The sequence below is a fragment of the Falco peregrinus genome, chromosome 7 (assembly GCF_023634155.1).
Source record: "Falco peregrinus isolate bFalPer1 chromosome 7, bFalPer1.pri, whole genome shotgun sequence".
NCBI classification, from domain to species: Eukaryota; Metazoa; Chordata; class Aves; order Falconiformes; family Falconidae; genus Falco; species Falco peregrinus.
Window position 1 is genome coordinate 14385549 of NC_073727.1, and position 23054 is coordinate 14408602.

General features: G+C 38.7%; 1 protein-coding gene across 3 annotated transcripts in view; it reads left to right on the plus strand.

Moving 5' to 3' along the window:
* Positions 1-23054, plus strand: part of RCAN2 (regulator of calcineurin 2) — a 92511-nt gene that overhangs the window by 32120 nt on the left and 37337 nt on the right. Inside the window, exon 1 of one of the 3 annotated variants that reach the window (XM_013300609.3) lies at positions 16648-16944. The exons of the other annotated variants lie outside the window; for them this stretch is intronic. Within the exon in view, the coding sequence (XP_013156063.1) occupies positions 16858-16944 (87 nt within the window). The 5' untranslated portion in view covers positions 16648-16857. Of the gene's footprint in view, positions 1-16647; positions 16945-23054 lie in introns of those variants that run through there. 3 annotated transcript variants of the gene reach the window in all.

A 23054-nucleotide genomic window follows, 5' to 3' on the forward strand; every position in this document is an offset into this window, starting at 1 on the left:
AGGCATGCTTCAAAAGCACAGTCCTGATCTGAACTAAATGCAAATATAGACACACCCATAAAATACTGTTGTTTATGTGAAGAGTATTGAAGTTGAGATTTTTTCACCTGCTTGGGGGGACTTAAACCGGGATAATAAAGAATTCTTGGGGCCATATTAACATGATTCTTAGTCATGTGAACTGTCAGACATTTTAGAAGGAAAACCCATTTTTGGTATACAAGTGAATATCCCATTACTATGGATTATATTCTGATCTGTGCATATCTGTTGTGGAGCTACTGAATAGCCATCTACAAATAAGTTACTATACTAGGGTATACTTAGTTGAATTTCAGACATGGAGAGACAGAATAAAAAGCAAAGGCAACAAAGGCAACTAATGGGGAAGAAAATGTTAAAAATGGGGTTTGGTTCATTCCTTACATTGTTGTGTAAAATATGAAATAGGTGGGAAGTCATGCTTCTCCAACCTGATGGTGGTCTGCAATGAAGTGACTAGCTCAATAAATGAGGGGAGAGCAGCAGATGTTGTTTAACCCAACTTTAATAAGGCTTTTGACACTGTCCCCTGTAACACCCTCATACACAAACTAATGAAGTGGGTACTAGATGAGTGGACAGTGAAGTGGATTGAGAAGTGGGTCGAGAAGTGTGTCGGTTGCTGGGCTAAAAGGGTTGTAATCAGCAGCGCAAAGTCCAGCTGAAGGTTGGTCATTGGTGGTGCACCCCAAGGGTTGCTACTTAAGCTGGTGCTGTGTAGCATCTTGTGGTTTTACCCCAGCTGGCGACTAAGCATTATACAGCTGCTTGCTTACTCCCCAACAGTGGGATGTGGGAGAGGGTTGGAAGAGTAAAAATTAGAAAACTCATGGGTTGAGATAAAGACAGTTTAATAGGTAAAGCAAAAGCCACATGCATAAGCAAAGCAACACAAGGAATTCATTCAGCGCTTCCCACCGGCAGGCAGGTGCTCAACCATCCCGAGGACGGCAGGGCTCCATCATGTGTAACCATGACTTGGGAAGACAAACGCTATCACTCTGAATGACACCCCCCCTTCCTTCTTCTTCCCCCAGTTTATATACTCAGCGTGACACTCAGTGGTGTGGAATATCCCTTTGGCCAGTTCAGGTCAGGTGTCCTGGCTGTGTCCCCTCCCAGTTTCCCACGCTTCTCTAGCCCTCTCACTGGCAGGGCCTGAGAAACAGAAAAGTCCTGGACTTGGTATAAACCTCACCTAGCAACAGTCAAAAGTGTCTGTGTGCTGTTAGCATTTTTCTCACACCAAATCCAAACCACAGCACTGCACAAGTTACTAAGAAGCAAGGTACCTCTATCCCAGCTGAAACCAGGACACATCTTCATTAATAACTTGGATGATGGGAGCAAGTGCACCCTCAGCAAGTCTGAAGACAATAGAAAACCTGGAGGAGTGGCTGGTAAGACCAGATGGGTGTGCTGTCATTAAGAGGGACCTCAACAGGCTGGAGAAATGGGCCAGCAGGAAGCTTAATGGAGTTCAGCAAAGGGAAATGCTAAGTCCTGTCCCTGGAGGAGAACAACTTCATGCATCAGGCTATCCTGGGGACTGACTGGCTGGAAAGAAATGGCCCTGAAGTCCTCGTGAACACCAAGCTGAGCATGAGCCAGCAGTGCATCCTGGTGGTAAAGAGGACCAAGGACTTTCTGGTCAGTATTCAGAAGCGTGGTGGCAGCAGGTTGAGGGAGGTGATCCTTTCCCTCTGCTCACTCCCATCTGAGTGAGGAGTTCTTGTTCTCGAACCAGAGGTCTGGTCTCCTCAGTACCAGAGAGACATACACTGGAGAGACTCCAGCAAAGGGCCATGAAGGTGATACAGAGACCTGAGCATCATACAAGGAGAGGCTGAGAGAGCTGGGACAGTGCAGCCTGGAAAAGAGAAAGCTCAGGGGGAGTTCGTCAGTGTGTATAAATACCTGATGGGGAGGAATGAAGAACATGAAGCCAAACTCTTCTCAGTGTTGTTCAGTGAAAAGAAAAGAAGCAGTGGGTACAAATTGAAAAAGGGGAATTTCATTTAAATATTAAAAAAATAGTTTATAATATTAAAAGTGTTTTATTGCAAGGTGATCAAGTCCTAGCAGAGCTTGTCTAGAGAGACTATTGAGAAATACTCAAACCCTGACTGGGCATGACCCTGAACAACCTGCTGTAGTTTAACCCTGCACAGAGCAGGGGGCTGGACTAAATGCTGTCCAGGCTTGCCTTCCAGCTGCAGCTATCCCTGTCTCTTATCAGTCTTTTTCCCCTTACAGAAAGGGCACAGCTTAGGACTGTTCTTATAAAGCATTCCTATAAAATCTTTGTATGAAGTGTAATATTCTTGGTGGATTCAGGAGTGTTGGTATGCTAGTATCAGACTTCTCCTGGTTCCTGTTTGCCCACGCTTAGATTTATCGCTTCAGACCGGTTAATTTAAAATGATCAATTGCTTGCACTGATTTAGCAGTCATTAGGATCATTTTATTGCACAAGTTTTGGCACTTCTTCCACTGGCACTTCTTGAAGCTTTTACCCAAATTAAATTCAGGTTCTGTGGAAGTAAAATAGCTTCCAATATGTTCTTAGTTTAAGTTATTGATGAGCTCCTGTTAGACTTGGATTTGATACTGTATTCCCAATTTACTGATAAGACATAACCCATTGTTGATCTGTGCCTTTTGGTAGGAACCCTCTTTATGTTGCCTTGGATCATTCCTTTTTTATTTTTTTTTGTCTGACTTCAGTCATCAGGACAGAAGCTGGAGTTGATTCAGCTTCCCAGTTCTTACCTGGCTCCTCAAATCCAGCTGGCCTGTTTTAATGGACTCTTACGTGTGCTTTGCTGGCAATGTAAAAACTTGAATGACTGAAACCAAACTCCTGTTCTTTTTCTGACGTCTTTTTTGTTCTTTTATGCTGCATATGTCACAATATCTTTGCCTGGATTCCAGGTGACAGACCCAGACAATCTTGATTTTATCTATGCTTAGCAAACTTCAACTAAGAACTATTCTTTCCCCCTGCTTTTGTGGCTGAAGGAATGTATGAGCCATAGCAATCTCTTGAGCTGAGCTGACCACGTGCTTGGGTTCCACAACTCCCACGCTTTGTTCCATGCTGTTTCATTATTCAATATTGCTGTTAAGCATCTTCCTTATGAATCATTGTGACCATAATTCTAATGTATCAGATGATGCAAAGTGGTATGAAATCAAAGTGTGCTCAGGCTTCTTTTTTCCTCTCTCTAGCACTGCCACTCTTAGGTATTCACACCACTATTGTACAGTTCCATTTCAGGTTTATCACCTTCTTTGCTTTTCTTCCCTCCTGCACTTAAAAATCTTTCAAATTACTCTTGTCCTTTTCTTTCCAACACCAACACCAACACCAATCATGTTGTCCTGTTAGCATTCCCACAGACATCTTGGAGCTTGTTATTGAATGACAAGTGTGTATTTGTTTGCTGTGCCACCTTTGCCTTTTATCTGTCTCTTCTTTATACTGTACTGAGTATTGAGCTGAGGTGTTGCGAAGCAACATAATAATTTGTCTTTCTTTACCTGGAAGTATTCTGCTGCCGAAACCTGGGATTGCATTGGCTTTTTCTAAATGCTAGTTTGTTACCTTACCCATGCTGCTGGTCTGTGGCTTGTAATCCCAGTCTTGATTTTCTTGTGTTTTGAAGACTTGAAACCATTGCCAGTTTTGCCAGTGCCTGTTGCATGGGTTGTCATTACTATGCCACATAAAATTACTGTAATAGTCTGTTTCAATAGAAGTGGTATTAATAGCCTCTCCCCAGCCTGGTATTTCCTCAGTTGGCACTGAAGGTAGTGTCCTCTTCTACACACAGCAGTTCCTATACCAATCCTGTCTTCTCTGCATTAACAATTTGCTGTCCAGTACTGTATTAGATGATTTATTATATGTGATTCCCCATTTATTTATCTGAATTAAAATATGCTAGACAAAATCTATTAAAGATTCTCTTCAAAAAGAAACTAACTTTAAGCTTTTGCTGTCTTTCTTTAGCATTTGAATGTATGGCTTGCACTGATCTCTTTCAAAACCTCTTTGAAAAATCTCGAAAGGTTGTATAGGCTTGCTTGCCTCCTGCACTTCCACCTATATTTAAGAAAGCTGTGTTTATTTTTGTCCAGTCATATGGTTTTCATGTTGATGACACAACCCGAACTGATCAAATTTGAGGTTGACCTAACCCTCTGCCTTTGATGTGAGGTTAAAGTTTTGGGGTTTTTTTTTATTAGCACTTACAAATAACACATTAAAACAAGAAAGCACTCAAATAATGAGATCTCAAAAATAATGTAAGGGACAAGATGAAGCGGTTAGAAAACTTTATGCTGCAAAAACAGGCTATAGAGGGGATCCAGGAGTCTCTTTTTCCAATTTAGTCATTTTCTGTGGTTTCCTGGGTAGCAGCAGATTTTGTACAATCATAAATGGAGAAGGTCTGAGATAGTGGAAAGAAAGGAGCTTGGTTTTGGTTCTTTATCTCCCATTTTCGAAACTGAAATCTGTCAGAGATCTGTTTCTGTTCTTTCATTTGAATTAAAAACTACATGGACTTCAGATGACTTCTATTTATTAAGTTCTTCTACAGTGTTCTGTTATTATTACAGTTCATAAATTCATGTTGAAAATAACCACCTCTAGCTTCCCATTCACCAATGGAAATAAATAATACTTCAATTCAAAGCAAATTCTTTACAGCTGGGTTCTCCATCAGTATTACATATAAAAAAATTTTAAGTCAGGAATGTAAACTAAAAAAAACCCCAGATATCCTGTGAATTATGAAATCACTGTCTGAGGGTACTGATTTTTAAATGGTAAAGTTATCTCCTTATTCTTTTTATGCTGCCTTTAATTGTGCTATAAAAAAATATTGAGGTTTTGCTCAGCTTTTGGTCTACAGGTAGCGCTAAAATAGGTCTTAACTTGTAATCCCTTCAGAGGAACTAATTTTGATTTTGTACGTTCAGCTTGCATAAATGTTTTGCTTCCAGAAATTTGTATAGTAATAAATCAGTAAAAATAATTAGCTGTGTTTATCTTAATAAACTGAAGATTTTATTTAGCAAATTGTATTACAGGAATTGTTGTAACTAGGGAATGTTCAAAGGCATTAGAGGATGAGTCAAAAGATGCAGGCCATTAAAATTTAAATAATTTTTCCAGATCTTAAATTGACATTTAAAAAAACTCATGTAACTCCAAACCTGTCAATGCCTTGAAGATTCTTTATGGCATGCTTTTGTCCTTGGCAACTACTCTGCCTTCTAGAAAAGCTTTTGTTATCTATGTGTTCTCAAAATACCATGAAATATTTGCCCCATCCCTGGAAACAGTCAAGGTCAGGTGGGGCAGGGCTCTGAGCAGCCTGATCTAGCTGAAGACATCCCTGCTCATTGCAAGAGATCGGACTAGATGACCTTTAGAGGTCCTTTCCAACTTAGGATTCTATGATATTTAGTAGCTTTTGAATGTAAGTGGATCTTAAGATAGAAACTCTCTTGTCTGTCACCCACCTTCTCTTTTGTATATTTACAAAAACAAGGCAGCAAGTTGGGACTATTTTTATGGCTGTCAGAACACTTATCTTTATGAATTAATGCCTTTTAGTCCCTGTTGGCTTATGTTGCTACTAAGGTGGAATCAGTGTTAGGCTGTGACTGTACCTTGCCCCTGTTTCATGACCACTGTGCATCCTGGCTCATAGCCAGATGCTAAACCGATGAGGGTTTCTTTCAGTGGTCAGCAAGATGCTCTTTTAATCTTTTATGTGCAATTTTTTTATACTACGGCTATCATTACAGTGAATGTGATGTCTTGGAGACTTCAGTGGGCTTCTCTTAGGACAGTCTTAATACAGGGCAGGCTGCCCTGCAATAATCTGCAGCTTGATATAGGAATTGTTTCGCTGGAGAATTTGTTCTTTTTAATATCTACGTACTGCGTGTGATCTGGTACATGTCCCTTCAGAAATTTGGCTGCATTCATTGGTGTACGTAAAAATTTTTTGTAAATGGCAACCAGATGTTACAATAATATTTTAAGATGCTAAAAGAGCATTGACGGAACAGGAAATGTATAACTCCTACAGTTGCTCTATCTAAAAGATAAGAAATTATTTTTTCTTCAAGTTCTAATTCAGTCATCTTCAAGGAATGTTTCTTGGCTTGTGACTGTCTTCAATTACTTCCTTGTGTCATAGAAACATAAACGTGCTTGTGATATACACTTAGGAATTTAGAGTGGGAATAAATCTGTATTACCTGCAGAGCATATCCTTTCCATGAAAAATGGTTACTATCATGGGATATAATGCAAAGCTAGAATACTTTTTAGCAGTCTTTTAAGAGCTAATTTAGAGTTGTGACCTTTCTCTGTTACGCATGTTTTGGAGCATGAATTTCTTCTTGTTCAAGTTGATAAAACCAGTGCCATGGAATAAAACAAAGTAGTTCCAAGTGATCCTTTGAGAGCAGGTCATACATCCAAGATGCCTCTTGCTATGTGTTGAATATTTGAGCCTAATTTTATCTCTGTGGCCTGAGGAAATTGTAATATAATTGGTGATATATCAGGTGAACTGAAATAGAATTTTGCTTGTCCATCTGATGATGGAAGGGTGAGTATGAAATTATGACTATAAAAGCTCAGTTTATGACTAAAATTTATTACTATTTTAAAGTTGCATATTAAATGACAAATTGTATTTTTTGTCTTTTAAGCTGTGAAGAAACAACCCCCTTTCTACAGTAAGCTCTACTTGCTTTGTGGTGCAAGGGAAAAGATTCCTTTACAGAGGAAAGCTGCGAAACAAATAGTGACCTCCAAACTAATACAATCTCAAATTCATATTTGATGGTAAACGTCGGTATGGAGTGTTTTACATCAAAGGGCACAGGGTGGAGAGGAGTAGGTTTTTTTAGTGAGACTTCCCTTACCCCTGCCTCCAAAACTGGGATCCTGTACAGTATATGAAAAGTGAGGTTCTTGGATTAACTCTTAATGGTTCAAATTTTCTTATTTTTGATTGCTTCAGTGCTGACACTGTTTCTCTTCATAGCTTATTTGCGCTGTTTTAATGTAACTGATTAAAGAGAAAATTAAGTGATTTATAGCTATGTGATAAACTTCAATTCCCTGTGTAGAGGAAGGCTATAGATTCTCTATCAAAGCTGTATCCATAACTGTTCTGTGAATTGATTCAATGAATTGATAGAAGAGAATATTACCTTGCATTCTTGGTAACAGATTAAAAAAATAATTAGCAGATTAAAGTTAAATCATCAATAAATATTCCCAGATAATTTGAAGATCTTATTTGTGAAGAAGTATAAAATAAGTAAGCACACATTGCTTGATGATGATGTGAAGTAAGGTGTGATAAGGTTGTAAGCAAAACTTAGAGCGGATAATAACTGTGGCACAAGTGGTCACGATTAGAAATGAAGAATTGAGTAGCAGGTAAATTTATATTTTAACTACTGTTTTTATTAAAGAGAGACTCTTCACTTGGATGTTTAAATCTAGCTTGGACAAAATTACAGCTGAACTGCTCTGTAGAGAGCAACTCCACATCAGCTTAATGAGCCTGCATCTTTGTGTCTTCAATGCAGAAGTCAAAGGTGGTTGCTTTGGGATTGAAGTTATGAATTTGTGGAATTTTTATTTAGCGTTTTCTGAGATCTAGTGATATTTTTTTTCACCTTTGCAATTTGAACATTTTAACGTAGATTTTTAAAAAAAAATAGTGATTGAACAGTTCCATTAGGTTCTACAAGCTAACTTTGTTAAAGTCTGACTGGGAGTGGGGGCAACTAAGAAGTCTTAAAAACAGCATCTACAACAGTAAGTTCAAGCATGTTTGTCTATGTAAACGTGGCTAGTAAATCTAGCTGTGCCACGTAAGTAGTGTTTTCTCCCAGCAGTTCCTGGGCATGGGTGGAGCTCCACAGCAGCTGAGATGTTCCCTGCTGAAGACCAACAGTACCGACACAGATGGGGACTGTTGTGTGCTAGTTGGTCTCAAAACTAAGCTTAATTCTGGGCAGGCTTAGTTTAATGGTGTAACTGTAAGTGCAGTTCAGGAATCAGTCCAAGGTCCAAATGTATGTAGCCATTTCATCTGCAAGCTTCAAAATATGAACCAGCATATTCCCGAAGTCAAACAAGTTCCTAAGCAGGGTTTGCCTAGATGTAAAGCAACCAGAAGACCATAAGAAGCTGTAAAATAAATAAAAATCTGAGGCTGGGAAAGTGTCGTGTTTCCAAGAAAACAAGAAACTTCACAGAACTTTATAGAAACAGTTGTTTCTGTGTTTTCAAGTTTTTACAGGGATTCCTGATTAAAATTAAGTTACTTAAATAAAACAAACCCAAGAAAACACCTGTAAACCAAACAAACCCCAAAAGCTAAAGTAACAGCTAAACTGCTCTGATTAGTTGGAGCCAATATTTTGCTTCTCCCTCTCCAGCCTTTGGAAAAAGCTCTTGATAAGTCACTGTTGTCTAGGCTTTCCTACATGATTAAGAGTAACGTGGTGAGGAACATGTGTGCCTGAGGTCTTAACTGACAGTTTGCACCTAACTATAAACTTTGCATGGCATATACAGAACTGCTGCCTCAACTGCAAGGATGGCTGGTGCCGTTGTTTGAAAGTGGGAAGAATCTGCGCTGGTAGACATAGAGGCTTTCTCTGTATTAGGTATTTCAGTAGTAGCTCTGATTTGGCCAGAATATCTGGTGCAGACCAGATTTCTTATGAATCTCGATGACTCGATTCAGAAATACTTCAGGGTTGTTTGGTTGTTTTTTTTTTCCTGAAGACTATCAAAACTAGAATGTGTTAGGATTTTTGTATGGAAATGTTCTTCTACTAGAAAATGTCTTGGTTTGCATAGTAGCGTACATTTGGGTTCATTGTTTGCAGCTCCACGTTTCAGAAAGAAGTTGATTATTTTAATATAGGCAAGTTGCTTTGAAATTAGATCAGCTTTCTGTCACTTGTATTTTTAAAAGTATCTGCTATTTAATTACTGTCAATTTAATATTGACAATGCATTGAAATGCCCTTTTATTAGAGTGAATCAATGTACAGAATGACTGAATGATTTAGAACTGTATTAAATAAACATTTTCTGAGACCACTGTACTGATACTTCATGCATGAGGTGACTGTATGGGAACTAGCTCTGTTTTAATTTTTTAATTTTTGTTAATATCTGTTTAGAGCTGTATCACACTTTATAAAAACTACTGAAATATTGAGTAGACTGAGAGTGTAAACCAGAAGAATGGAAGACTGGTTCTGGTCCATCTCTGGGTTGGGTCACTGGAAGAATATTTCTCAAGTTCTTGTTGGGCAAATAAGTCTGGTTTTTAGGGAGAGGAAAAGGAAGAAACTGAATCTGATCTGTTATATCTTCACATAATATACAGGCTCTTAAATGGGCCATCATGGTCTCTTCTGTTTGTGAAATCATGAAATTAGCCTTGTGGGGAAGGACTGAGATAAAGCCATTTTGTAAATACATTACAAGTTCACTAATACTTTAGAATTACTCAGATTTTTTTTTTTCTTATCACTTGCAATTTTTTCCCCTCTAGAGCATGTAACTTCCTTAACAGATGTCACATTTCACTTTAGAGCCACTGGAGAAACTTGATACCTGACCTTTTGGTCCCATATTATCTATCTCCATCTGTCCTTTGCACACACATAAAAGAATAATAGCAGAAAATTTATCAAAATGGAAGACAGTGTCATCTTCTGTCTGTAATGAAGACAAGAATGGATATTTCTATATGGTAAATTGTACGTATCAACACTTTTTTTGTGTGTCTGCATTTGGATCAGGGGATTAACAGGAGAAGAGACTATCTGGTTTAAAGTGCTGCAGCAAAATAAATAGCCACCCTATAATATCAGGATAAAATAGCAATTACATAAGAAATCTGTTATTCATTGCTTCATTATTTTCTGTCTGACTGTATGCTGTTTGACAGTTTACTTTTTTTTTTTTCCTTTGAACTGGACTGCTTTTTCTGGCTTGGCAGTAAGCACTGTTTTCTCTCAGCACAGCCATTACATCTCTCACCTGTGTGTCCTGTGCAGAGCTGCAGCTCAGAGATAAGGTTGGTCTCTCACAACAGTGAGCATTGGTATTCCAGCCTCTACTTTCAAGGGCATTTTGCTGTGAAGCTTCTCAAATGACAAGGAAAACATACAGGCATGTTAAATACTCTTGTTAGACTGAGACAAGTAAGGGTAAATGGAAATGATTTAAAAATACATTTTGAAACTGTTAGAGTTCATGGATAACTGTAAATCACATTTTTAGGTGGGATTATTGTAGGCCTATCCCAACCAGCATCATGCATTAAATTGTGTCTAGTGATGGAGACTACCTGCCCTTCTCAGTTTACACTTAAAATCCAAATAAAACACAGGGCTCTGAATGTGTGTTCTTGCATGTTCTTTGACCGAGGTCATAAAGGTAGTTCAGTGAAGAACTGAATCCATTTCTTCAGCATCTTGCTCCTGTGCCAGTCTATGAGCTCATCAATCTTCCCAATGTGAACTGAGAAGGTGCCTGAGATTTCAGGGGTTTTTGCAGCTCTCAGAGCATTGGCCTGGCATCCTTTGTGTGTGGCAGTCTCTTCAGAATCCATGCATGACCTGGCTTTAAATCTTTTTTCAAGTACTGCAAGACTAAATATATGTGCTTCACCTGTTTTGCTGTCTTTGCTCATTCTATCACTTCTATAAAATTAAATTATAAAATTATATATATATATAAAAAGTAAAGATAACATAAAAATCCACTGATTAGAAATTTGCCTGGGAAATCTGTTTTACATATGCTCCTTGACCTTGCCATACATCTACACAGTAGGTAGTTATCTCCATTCCTATCTTGCTGTTGAAGAAATTGAGGCACAGTGGTAATGTGTAGAATTCAGTTCAAGATCAACACTTTAAATTTAAACATCACCTTAAACATACAGTGCATATGCAGTGTATGTTTAAGTTTTTGCAGTAGTTGCTGGAAATCTAGTTAGTAGTCAGTGGAGGTTAGAGAGCAATTCAGACCATCCTAAACTACACAAGAAGCGAATGGTTGGCAAAATCCCACTCTAGAGTCCATTGGGTGTATTGAATATGAAGCTTTCAGTTGCCCAAATGCAGGTACTTAGTGCTAATTTAAATATTTTAAAGAATGTTTTGGGGCCTTTGGCTGATGGTTCAGAAGAGAAGGGTCTTCCAGAAGTCCTTTATCACATTTGTCAACCCTGTGCATGTCCTGGATACCCTAAGGCATCTGACATTGCACTAGCTATCCATGCTGAAGCGCTAAAACTGAGTACCAAATCTGTTGCCTACAATGGCAATGTATATACCAGGGTGTGGAGATCTAAGTTTATTTCTCTTAAATTTAAAGCTGAAACCTATGCAATTTATCTGTGATACTATGTAGACAGACTGCAAATAAATTTAGCTTACACTACAGGGTTATGATCCTCTTTTGTTATCAGGGATTCATGTGTGTGTTATGTATTCTATGGGTGGCCATCTGTTCACCAAATGAATCAAGGACATCCTGACTTCTGAACCACGTCAGTTTGTTTTATGAGGGGGTTCTGTAGTCTGGAACCGTAACAGTTCTTACTTTGTGTGGATCTGGCACAGAGAAGGATTTGTAACCATTTCCAGTAGACAGAAAACACATGCACTGATTTCCACCCCTTCACACCACCCCGCTTCCTCACACTTTGAAGCTTAAGGACTATGAACAGTGCTGCCATGTTAAAAGTAATTGAACAATTCTGACGTAGAGTTGAAACTTGTATGTAGCTAAATGACACAGTCATTTATTCATCCCCTGAAGTATTCTCACATTATCATATGTGGAACTTTGAGTTGCTTGGTATTATCCTTATTAAAGGAAGGAGAAATCCTTCATAATGTTTATTATCTGTTTTATTTTCTGACACTTGGACCCTGAGATTCTGAGGTCTGTAAGTGTGACTGATAGGAAGTTATTACCTACAAAAAAGCAAAATACCACTTACAATACAGAAAAGTTACCTCTCCAAAAATCAAGGCCAGCCAAGGCATGGTTCAGCTAGGGATTTTCCAAGCTCTAGAGTTTCTATATGTATGAGGAATGTACTGATTTAGAGTTACTCTAATTTTAATTAAACCTCTGTTCTCTCTTTTTTCCTCTGGCCAAAATTCTCTGTCTTTAAAAATTTTCAAACCATAGGAGTGATTATTTGTTATAAGAAGGGATGAATTGGAGTCTTTTTTTTAGCCACAGGTGTTAACAATTTAGAATATGTAGAAACTTTAACTTGGGGGTCAAACTCATCCTGGAAAAATCAGTGGTTTTGCAGCTGTTGGATAGTTCGTTGTTCCTTATTTATTGTAAATGACAGTTACATTTTCTTTCTAAAAGATGGTTTATTTGACATACAATCCATTTATCACCTTTGGGGATTCAAAAATGAGCTAGTTGCTCTATTTTACATCTTTGATACTGCTGTGTTCCATAGTCTCTGAACATTCATGAATTTTTGATGGAAATCTAGAATCTAGGAAAGAGGAAGTCGGTGCAGATAGGCTTCCTCTTGCTTAACATACTCCTGTTTCAGCTGTTAACTCTGTTTTTGGATAAGTTTGCTAATGGACATTAATGGAGTCTCAGGCTTTTTCATGTACTAAGAAGGGCGTATGTATCAAGAGTTAAAATCCTCACAACATTGTTAAAAGGGGCATAATAACAGAGTAACATTTGATGGCCATTCGGTTGGGGAATTAAGAGTGGGAATATTATTTCCAGGTAACCGTGAATTCCTCTAGCACTGTGATGCTAGCTTATAGCAGCAAATCATAATGTATTTTATCCCATTTGCTGTCACATCTCCCTTAACCTCAGATATCTCTCTCTGAACTGTGTCCTGAAAATGCTAACCTTTTGCCCTTCCATATATACAGAGCATAAACTGCAGTGCATTTAGAGACGGGGATAACTCCTCCCCTCAGTTCCCAATTCTTGACCCAAATTCCCATGGTCTGATGTGGTGGTGGTGTGTTCCTCTGGCTGGATTTATCTGTTACTTCCATTCTTTTTGGGGACAGTTTACTTTAGCATAAGTTGAAGCTCACTGTCAAAAGAAAAGAAATAGTTATGCATGTTCTTTTTCCTTTGGCTGAGCTGAACCCAACTTAGTCTTCAGTAGTCTACTTTCTTTTAATGTCTGTATGAAAGACCTCTTTGAAGGAGCAAACTTTGCTCCTGAAGAATGTATCTGGTTGGCCTTTCTTACCGTCTGCTGCAGAGAGAGAAACTGGAAGAACTGTCGTTTTTCTGGGCTTTTTTCCACATCTCTTACATAAATTTCTATGGGTTGTTAAATGTTTTTATCTTTTATAATTCTGCTAAAAGACAGTAGCATTTGTAGAAGTATGTTCCTAGTAACAGGTATAAAAGGGAGCTTGCTTTAAATACCTTTGACTTGTGTAATAGGCTAAATGAGATTGGTAAAGACGCACATCATTAAAAACATTTGAGTGAGAGATAATATGAATCTATTTATGGTCTTCCATTCAAGTATCAAAGGGTCATTGATGTAGGGTTTCTTTTTATTGTTCTGGATTTGTACAGCACCTTAATTTGGTTTGCACCTGCAAGCAGAGCTCCTATAGAAATAACCCCTCTATTACTAGTAATAATGAGCACAAGCTTCATCCAGTGAGCAAAAAATGTCACACTTGCTTCTGAATTTAGCTGCTGCTTTTGTTTACACTGTGGCTGATGTTACTCTCAGGTCCACATACAGAGAAGTTTCACTAAGGCTAAGTCAGTAATAGTTTGCTTGCAAAAGGAGGGTTAAGATTTTGCACAAGTTGTTCTAATGACAGTTGATCTTGAACAGTCTTAAATCTGTGGTATTACTTATGTGTATTAAACTGAGACATAGCTGTAGCTATGGTAGCACCATAGAAAAACAAACATTCCACACATGGGAGTAAAGGGTTGTAGACTAGGATTGGTTATCCCAGGCACTGTACAAATCCAGAACACAAGATTGGCCAAGATTGGGTAATCTTTGTTTTTGAGAAGCAAAACCAAATAGGTTTTTCTCTGTAAAGAGCTCAGTAAAATGCCCTAGTGAGCTAGAGGGGTTTTTAAGGGGAAAAAAATAGGTTATGCTTAGGAATAGACAAGAAGAAACAAGAAATTAAACTAATTGTGATACCAGTATGGTTTCCTTATTCGGATGGAGTGAAAAAATTGCAGTGTTTCTGTTTTGAAAGTAGATTAACAGTAGAAGTGCAAGAATAATCATGAAATGGAACAGGTCAGTTCATACACCATGTACCAGTTTTTGTAAGAAGATTAAGGAGATGGGCTACTGAATTGATAGGTGGCAGTTTTAAAGATGAAAAAAGGAAAGGAATTATGGAACTATCCAGTGTAGCACTGTATCGTAAGACCTTTTTTCTGTCACTGCTATGAAACCACATTCAGGCCAGGCATCACTTTCACTTCAGATGTTTTTCTAGACCTTACTGATCAGCATCATTTAAATCTTTATCTTTTCCTTTTTCAAATGTTTGTTATGTTTTTTTGTTCTGTTGGTCCATTACTGCTAAAACTTTCATTAGGCTCAGATATACGTGACTCGTCTTTGCTTTCAGTGTTTCCTTCCAGCTCTTTGAGAACCACTTACAAACTTCTCAGTTTTCTCATGACATGATTTTTCCATTGCTGCCTGCTTAGAACTTCAGTCAGGCATGTTTATGGCTTTTCTCTATGAGACTACATCTGTGTGATATTCAAATGCATGAATAAAAGTTCCTCTAAACATTCACAAAAACATTAACTTTTCTAAAAAGTGTTTTCTTAAGGTTTTGAAAAAAAACTTGTTGGTGATTGACTGGTGTACAAAACGATTGATTATCATAATAAATTATATTGATTCATTTGCTGCTTTGTACTAACCTATCCATTTCTGTTGATCGGTATAGTCTTGCAGTATAGTCTTGTTTTGTAAAATCTTTAGTGCTGGGATAAGTTTTTGTCCTGGTTCTGGATCTCAGTTTGTGATTACTGCTGAGGGGGCTACTATAAATACAAGTTAAAAAGTGGGCAAATAATTTAATAGAACTTGGAAAAGAATGGTTTGATAATTCAGCTTTTCTGTATCAGCATCTAACCTTACTGCCAGCTCGCAGGGGTAAAGAACAAATTACTCTGTGGAGATTTTTCTGTCATCAGCTAATCTGGAATTCCCTGTGCTTAATAAATGTGCAGTGCTGGTGAGAGTAAAATGGGAAGCTGGGTGGTTTGAGTCTGGTCTGAAGCTGCTTTTGCCATTAGGTGTCTGTTTGGTGCAAGGATGTATTTTCCCCAGGCGTCTTCATATTAAATTTCATTAAGAGTATAGTAGTCCACAGCCCACACTGACCACAGGTCAGCATACATGTCTGGGAGTTTCAGACAACCTAGTTCAAATGCCAGTAGCAAATTGGGCAGCATCACAGAGTGTAGTACAAGCTACATTATCTGTCAACGAAGCAGAGCTAAGCAGAACAGTCTCTGACATTGAGCTGTATGCTTCTGCAAGGTTTATATTCATAATTAAATGTTTTAATTCTACCTGTTAATCTGATTTACCCATAAATGTCATCTCTAGGCCTATGACAATTGAAATTAAATTATGGATCACAAGAATGAAACATCAGAGGAAAAATAATGGTGCAAGTCTGAGATAAAGATCAACTTTAGAAGTCCCAAATTTGTAGATATTTCATTTCTATCATTAAAAATAAATTTGTAAAGAATCAACAGACTACTGAGTCAGCAGGTGTAAAACACCTTCACTTAAGTCTGTTTCTTTACCGTTGCATTTGTGAAGGAGTAACCCTAAAAGCAGATGGTATAAAGGTTGCCTAGTGTGAGGTCCTCATTTCAAGGCAAATTTGTGTGTTCTGTTCTTTGAAGGGGTATTGACTTCCACATCACACGCAGGCATGCTGCTGAAGATGTGTCACGGTGCACCTTGTATGTCTAAGTACTGGGATCAAATCTGCAGTATGTTGATCACTCCTGATGATAGGACTATGTATTCTCTAATCTCATGTGCGAGGTTATATAGCATGCTTTATTAAAAAAGAAGACTTAGAGCTATTAAAAGCAGAATGCTGAGGTTTTAATTGTTTTTGGATTTTTTCTTTCATTATTGCTCTGCTGTGGATTTTAAAGTGTAATAAAGTAATGAGCATTACCTTGAGCTTAGTGACTTTAAACGCTGGGTTAATTTACACTCGGAGTGGAGCTTTCAGTGTCAGGTGATCTTTTTTGCCAACATAAGCACTCAGCTGAAACAACAGCTATGACTCAGTTGCCAGTGAATACTGCTTGAATTGATTTAGTCGGAGTTCAGATTTAGCACATAATCATGTTCAATTTGATCCACTGTGCTGCCTAGAGATAAAAGGGCTGAAAAAATAGATTTAGCTTATGTCAGTCTTTGTGGTGATGTCATTGCCATGAGAGATGAAATAGCGCTGTTACTATGCTGTGCCTGCTCAGTTGGTGGGTGTACGAGGGAAAGGCAAGGAGCAACTCAGTTAAGTGCAAAGAGCTTGTGTCGGAAGCTAGCAGTTACTGTCAGCATTGAACCAGAATTTTGGACTGTTCAGTTGCAATACTGAATTGAAGATTATTTTTTTTTTCTTTCAATCATTTGTTACTCAGAGGTTGCCTAACTCTGTGTACAAAACAGGGGGATGCCAGCCCCTAGCATGGACTGTGATGTCTCCACTTTGGTTGCCTGTGGGGTTGATGTGGAGATTTTTGCCAACCAAGAGATTAAGGTATGCACCTTCAATTCTTTTGTTACAGATACTTCTTAGAAAAGCCTTTGGGAGCAATAGGCATTTCTATGTAGCAATTCAGAATAAGGAGGCAGATGAGATTCTGCTGCAATAGTAAAATATATGCAGTTAAAAAGATCTGTTAATTAAGGGAGAGAAATATGCCTGCTTTTTACTGTGTTTTGATAAGCTGAAAGAATAGGCTGGTGTTTACGCTTTAATGATATAAGAAATGGGTTATATAACTGACATCTGTGCATATACATGTTTCATATTCATAACAAATCATTCATTGTTAATTTTGTTGAGATATTTTTAGTCCAGTGTCACTTTTTAGACCAGCCTTGCCATAAATGTTATTTATTGATGTTGATAATCTTCAGATATTCTTACTCATTTGAACAGAAGCTGTTTCTTTTCTTCAGTTCCAAATCACGTATAAAAGTATAAATTTTTTTGTGAAGAGGATTAAGGGTTGTAGCAAGTATTTTAGTGCATCTGCAATATAACAATACAAAAAGTTGTGTATCTTGCATATCATATGAATATCTCAAAAACAATGCTCAAATTTAAGCCTTGATATGCTGGACTCAGTCTCTTAACTGCTGTAGAAAAGTCATTGTGTGTAATTGTTTACTGTTGAAATCAATTAACTTTTTAATTTATTCTCATATTACTGCAAGAAAATCACTGTGAATTAAGTTTGAAAGAAGAATGTTAAGTATGCTTTTCACAGATCATCTGAGAAAGCTTATAGGCGTAATACAGTGATATTCAGCAGTTTATTTGAAGGACAGAGATATAGACAACACCAGTTTCTGATCTGATTGTTCTTAGCATTGAAGGAATGGAACAGGAAAAAAAAAGATTTACAAATTGGAGGTCAAATTTTCAACCTCTGTTCTATTTAATTCTGAGTCAAACATTGAAGCCCATAGAAATATCTGGAAATAAAACCACTTTCATTTGCAAGTGGTTATTGTGATTTTTATTTCCCTGTTAGTTTGTTACCAAGTGATATGTATACTTTGTACAGGTGCTTTTGTGTTGCCAGCAAGAGGTTCTTCTTAATTTAAGAAGCTTTTTCTTAACAGTTTAATACTGTATTTAGAAATTATATAGTGAGTGATTCAGAGGAATAGTTCAGGTGAGCAGTATCACCTGCATTGGTACATGTTTCCTGTAATGCTTTGAAGTAGTGAAATGTTCATCTGCTTATTCCTTATTTTTCTTCTTTTTCACTCAAGAACATATCTTTAATTATTCATAAATTAGGATATTTGCTATGAGCTTGTACCTGGAAATGTCTTTTAGTGTCTGGTCCATGTTCAACGTAAGACAATTAAAGTTATAGTGATCTTCTTGTACCCTTATTTATATGACAGTAGCAATGAAAAAGCAGAATTCTGGCTTCCATAAAATTAGCAGTGAGCTTTACATTGACTTCGGTAAGACTTAATTAGCCGGATTTTAAGCTGCAGTGTCTGGCAAGCGTGGCCCAGGAACATGGGCTAAAAGAGACCAGAAGGGTTACAGAGACATTACAGGAATTGTAATTCCTTTTATGTGACTTTGACTTTTTGTATTTTGTTTGCTTTGGTTAAAATTGCCTTCTCCCCCCACCCCCCCCCCCCTTTTTTTTCCCTGATGTCTGAATTAAAATGTTGAGTGCAAAGACTTTGGGTATATTTACAATGGAGACTGCACTGCAGACTGCACTGCAGCTTAGAAACAGTGAGTCTACTTTGAAGTTGTCTGGTTTAGATGCTAGAAGCAGTCTGTTCTCAGTGACACACAGCTCACTGCAGACTAATTTTCACTTAGTTGTCAACAAACTGGGTTGTTGGAGGCTGTACGCAGCACTGCTGCAGCTAGGCTGCTTCCAGGGCTCCAGCCTAGCCAGCTCTGTGCTGATTCTCTCTCTACACAGCAGGCTACATTGTAGGCACCCTCTTTGTGAAACTTTCAGCACTACTTATTTACAATATTTACAATAGCTATTGTAAAGATGGAGAGACTTACTGTTCTTTGCTCACTCCCAGAGGAATTGCAAAGAAAAAAATAAAAAATGGTTTTTAGTCTGCAAAAGGGGTTCACTTCAAGGTGGGTTCTTTTGTAGACAGTGTGGTCACAGTCAACAAAAAAATGTTTATGTTGACTTTGATCAGATGACAGGAACATCAAGCTTTAGGGTTAAAAAGGAAGGAGACTGTTTCTGAGTAGAGATGGGTGTGGAAGGTGAAGTAAAAGAGCAAAAGGGAAAATTTTGGATGCCCCATCCCTGGCCTTGTTCAAGGCCAGGCTGGATGTGGCTTTGAGCAACCTGGTCTAGTGGAAGGAGGCCCTGCTCATGGCAGGGGCATGGAGCTAGGTGATCTTTAAAGGTTCCTTCAGTCCAAACCATTCTGTGATTCTATGAAAATCAAGCACAGAAATCCTGCCTTCATCTCCTCCTCTGTTCTGCCATGAGTACCCCTTTGCCTGGCCCTTCTGCAAGTCAACTGGAAGGCACAAGTAGTATTGAAGACTGAAGTCTAGGCTATGGTTCTTTCAGTTTTCTTCTGCTATAGAGCTTTTGCCATAGGGGAAAGGGTTTTTTTGTAGGGAACCTTCTGGCTATGTGAAGGGAATGTTCCTTCAGTGGTAGAACAGACATATTAAAGATTTTTTGATACATGTGATGCTTGTTGAGATTTGCCATGATGAGCTATTAATCCTGTAGAAGTAGTTCTCTAATGTCAGCAAGGATTGTGGTTTGGGTTTTAGGATACGTGTGCAGCAGAGCTTGCTTTCTTTCGATTTAGGTTTAGAACTGAAGCAAGGCTTTGGAGGAGGGTGCTGGCTGGACGGAGCCATGGTTGTCCCGCTTGCAGTGTGTGGGGTGGGCGCACCTGGGAGGCTGGCTGCAGCTAGCGGGCTGAAGAGGGGGTGGGCAGGAGCTGCCCTGTTCGCCAGACTGCAGTGGAAGAGCTCGATATGAGCTTGTAGAGCAGGAGCCCTTGCTTCAGGTGGCAGTGGTGACTCCTTGGAATTGCTGCTTTTCAAGAGCAGTGGCCCTTCAATGCTGGGGAATTCTTACATGGAGAGGTAATGTCTGGTACTGGGCACAGGGCTTGAAGTGGAGCGAGCTGCTTAGCTTATCGCTGCTTTTTCACCTATGGAAGTGACCTTATTCTGTAGGCATTATGCTCTTAGCATCTGGCACACAGGCTCGGAAATACTCTTTTTCCATTTGGCCTCTGGAACAGGAGAGCAATTACTTAGTACTGAAGGCAAAGCTTTTTAGTTCCAGCATTTGGAGTGGCTCATCCTTTCAATAAACAGAGGCTTGTATGAATGCCCTGAAACTGGCAGCAGGCCCACAGCACTGACACCATTGGTTTACCATCCGTGAACCCATCCAACAGGCCTTTCCATTTTGATCAGCTGCTGCTTTGAATTGTCTTATAACCCCAAAATTGGGTGAGGGTAATCAACACGCTACTAACTGTACAGTGCCTGTATATCAGGAACTAGTAAAGTTGAGAAGGCGACCGTAGAAATCACCAAGTACAGTTCTGCTTTGAAGTTCACCTGGATAATAAAAATTCTTGTTTCAGTGCCTCTAGATGATGATTTTATGTAATGATGTTCGTTACATAAGCAATTAGTTAATGAATATCTTGTTTATTTCTAATAGAGACATTCCAGACATCACTGAAATAGTGGAAGAATTCAAACTCATACTTCTTACTCTAAGCAAGATATTCCTGTATCATTAATTCTTCATGTGCTCTCTTCAGTTATGCTCACATGCGCCGTTCTGCTAGGCAACAAGCAATGATTGGGACAACGAGGCAGTGCTGTAACAGAGAAGAAATACTAATGGTACAGACTGATTGAATTTGTATCTGAAGACAGTAATGTAAAGTAATGTGGATAGGACCATTATCTTAATGCAGGGAAAACCAATATGGACGTGAGCCAGGCAGTGAAGGGAAACAGCAGAAATAGTTTCACTGTTTGGACCGTATTGCTTTGGGGGATTAATCCCCATTGGAGCAGGATCTGTTAATCTGTAAATCATTATTCAGTTCAGATGCTCCAGTGAACACACTGCTAATACTGGTTGTTTGAGATGGATGGTTTGGAGATCAGTCATTGCCCTGTAGTTGCCTTTGAGAGATTTAGCAGTCTAACATCATATCTAAACTTCTGAGTTCTAGAGGGTGAAATCATACTAGGTTCTTGTGTTTTAAACTCTCTGCTTCAATTATCTGTTTGTAAAAGTGGCATCCACAAAGATGTTCTGTGGTTTAAAGTTTAAGTGCTCTAACATTAGAGTCATGGCAAAGAGATGCTGAACAAGAAGACTATTACAGTTTATCAAACACATCACTAACACACAGGCTGCCAGGATCCAGAAACTGTCCAAGCTAAGCCTCGGTTGCTGCTGGATTTTGTGTTTTCCATCCACTATTGATAGTGGTGCCAGGACTGTGCGTGTGGGCTTTTCTTGAAAATTTCCCCCATTAATATGGCTTCGTGTCAATAAACAACTTCTTCTAAATGTCAACAGAATTAATTTTTTCCCATGGGAGACTGCTGAGACTGTACTGTCTAACTCTCCTTGAAGTAACTGTATTTATTGACTTCCTAGTGTTGAGTCTTGACACTTTTCTTTGGTATAGATCATACAGGTGAGCCTTGATTGCTGCTACCTTGAAGCATGACGGCTTAGCTGCCCTCTGCACTATATGATATTACGTATTTAATATCTTCTGGGCAAATAGTAAATTTCTCCCCTTTTTTTCTCATTGACAATGCTTCTAAAATACACATGCATTCATCAAGTTTGGCTCCAGCCTGTGATTTCCATCTAGAATTAACATTGATTTCTGCTCTGTTCATGTTAGTTCCGGACAGCATAGATCACCTTCTCACAGCATCAGTGTTCTTGTGATGCATTTAACTGCCCGCAGTTGGAATTTCTGTTGGTGCTGAATCAAGGAGAAGCCTTTGGTTGTAACAGGGGACTAAACAGCCCTGCTGCCCTTGCAGGATGCCTGCACAGCAAACTGCAATGGGAAACCAGCTGGATGGGCCTCTGCTGAGCTGGGTGCTGCAGCAGCATCTCCATGGCGGTGTGTCTGTTCTGTACTCCTGGCATTGCTGAAAAACTTGAAAGTAGTGTTATAGAGAAGAAGTTCCAAGCATTCTCATTTGCAGATGGAGAACTAAGAAACCAGGAAATAAGTTTTCTGATTAGGAAACTGGATTGGAATGTATCAGATCTAGTATAATTAATAATTCTTGTCTTTGATAATCAGGTTGTGTAGATGTTTGGTCTCAAATGCTGTTTGAACCCTAGACGTTTTCTGGAGAGCAAAGAGCTTTGCTTGGTTGCTAGTGCCTTTTTTTTTTTTTTTTTTTTTTTTTTGAATTATTTTGGAATTAGCCCAAACTTTGCTACCTTGCAGAAGCCACCTGAGATTCTGGAAGCATTTGGACAGAGAGAGGGGCTTATCTTGCAGGTTGGCTTCATATTTAGCAGGATAAATCTACTGCAGCATGGAAGAACATCCAGTTTTGCAGCACCAGATCGTCCTATCTGTTGAAATAATAGTCACTGAGCTGAGAAATACAATGAACCTGTTGTGCTTGGAGCAGTATCAGCAGGCAGCTGTACACAGTAATTTCTTCAGCTCAATTTGTCACTTGTGAAAGTATCTGTCTGCTTCATATATTGCAGTGAGTAATCTTGATACGTTGGCCATAAAAGGTGGAGGCATTCAGATAGCTGAATCATGCAGTGTGAGTTCTGCTGTGTTATACCCGTGTCATGGCTAGAGAAATGGTAATAACCTTGCAGAAGTCTCATTTGTCCTTTTATTCATGTAGGTCAGATGTGCTGATGTGCAGGCAGATGAACAAATCACGGTAAAAGAACTACTAACCCTCTCAAGAAATGAAACTCCATTTATGGAGGAAATAAGATTGTTTCATTTGCTGTACAAGTCATACTCCAAGTTTATCAACCTCAAGTTTCATCATCCTTTGCTCTGAATTCTCTTGCCTGATGACAAGGTTCATTCAGTTTTGGATATTTTTCCATGTTTCTCAGAGAAAAC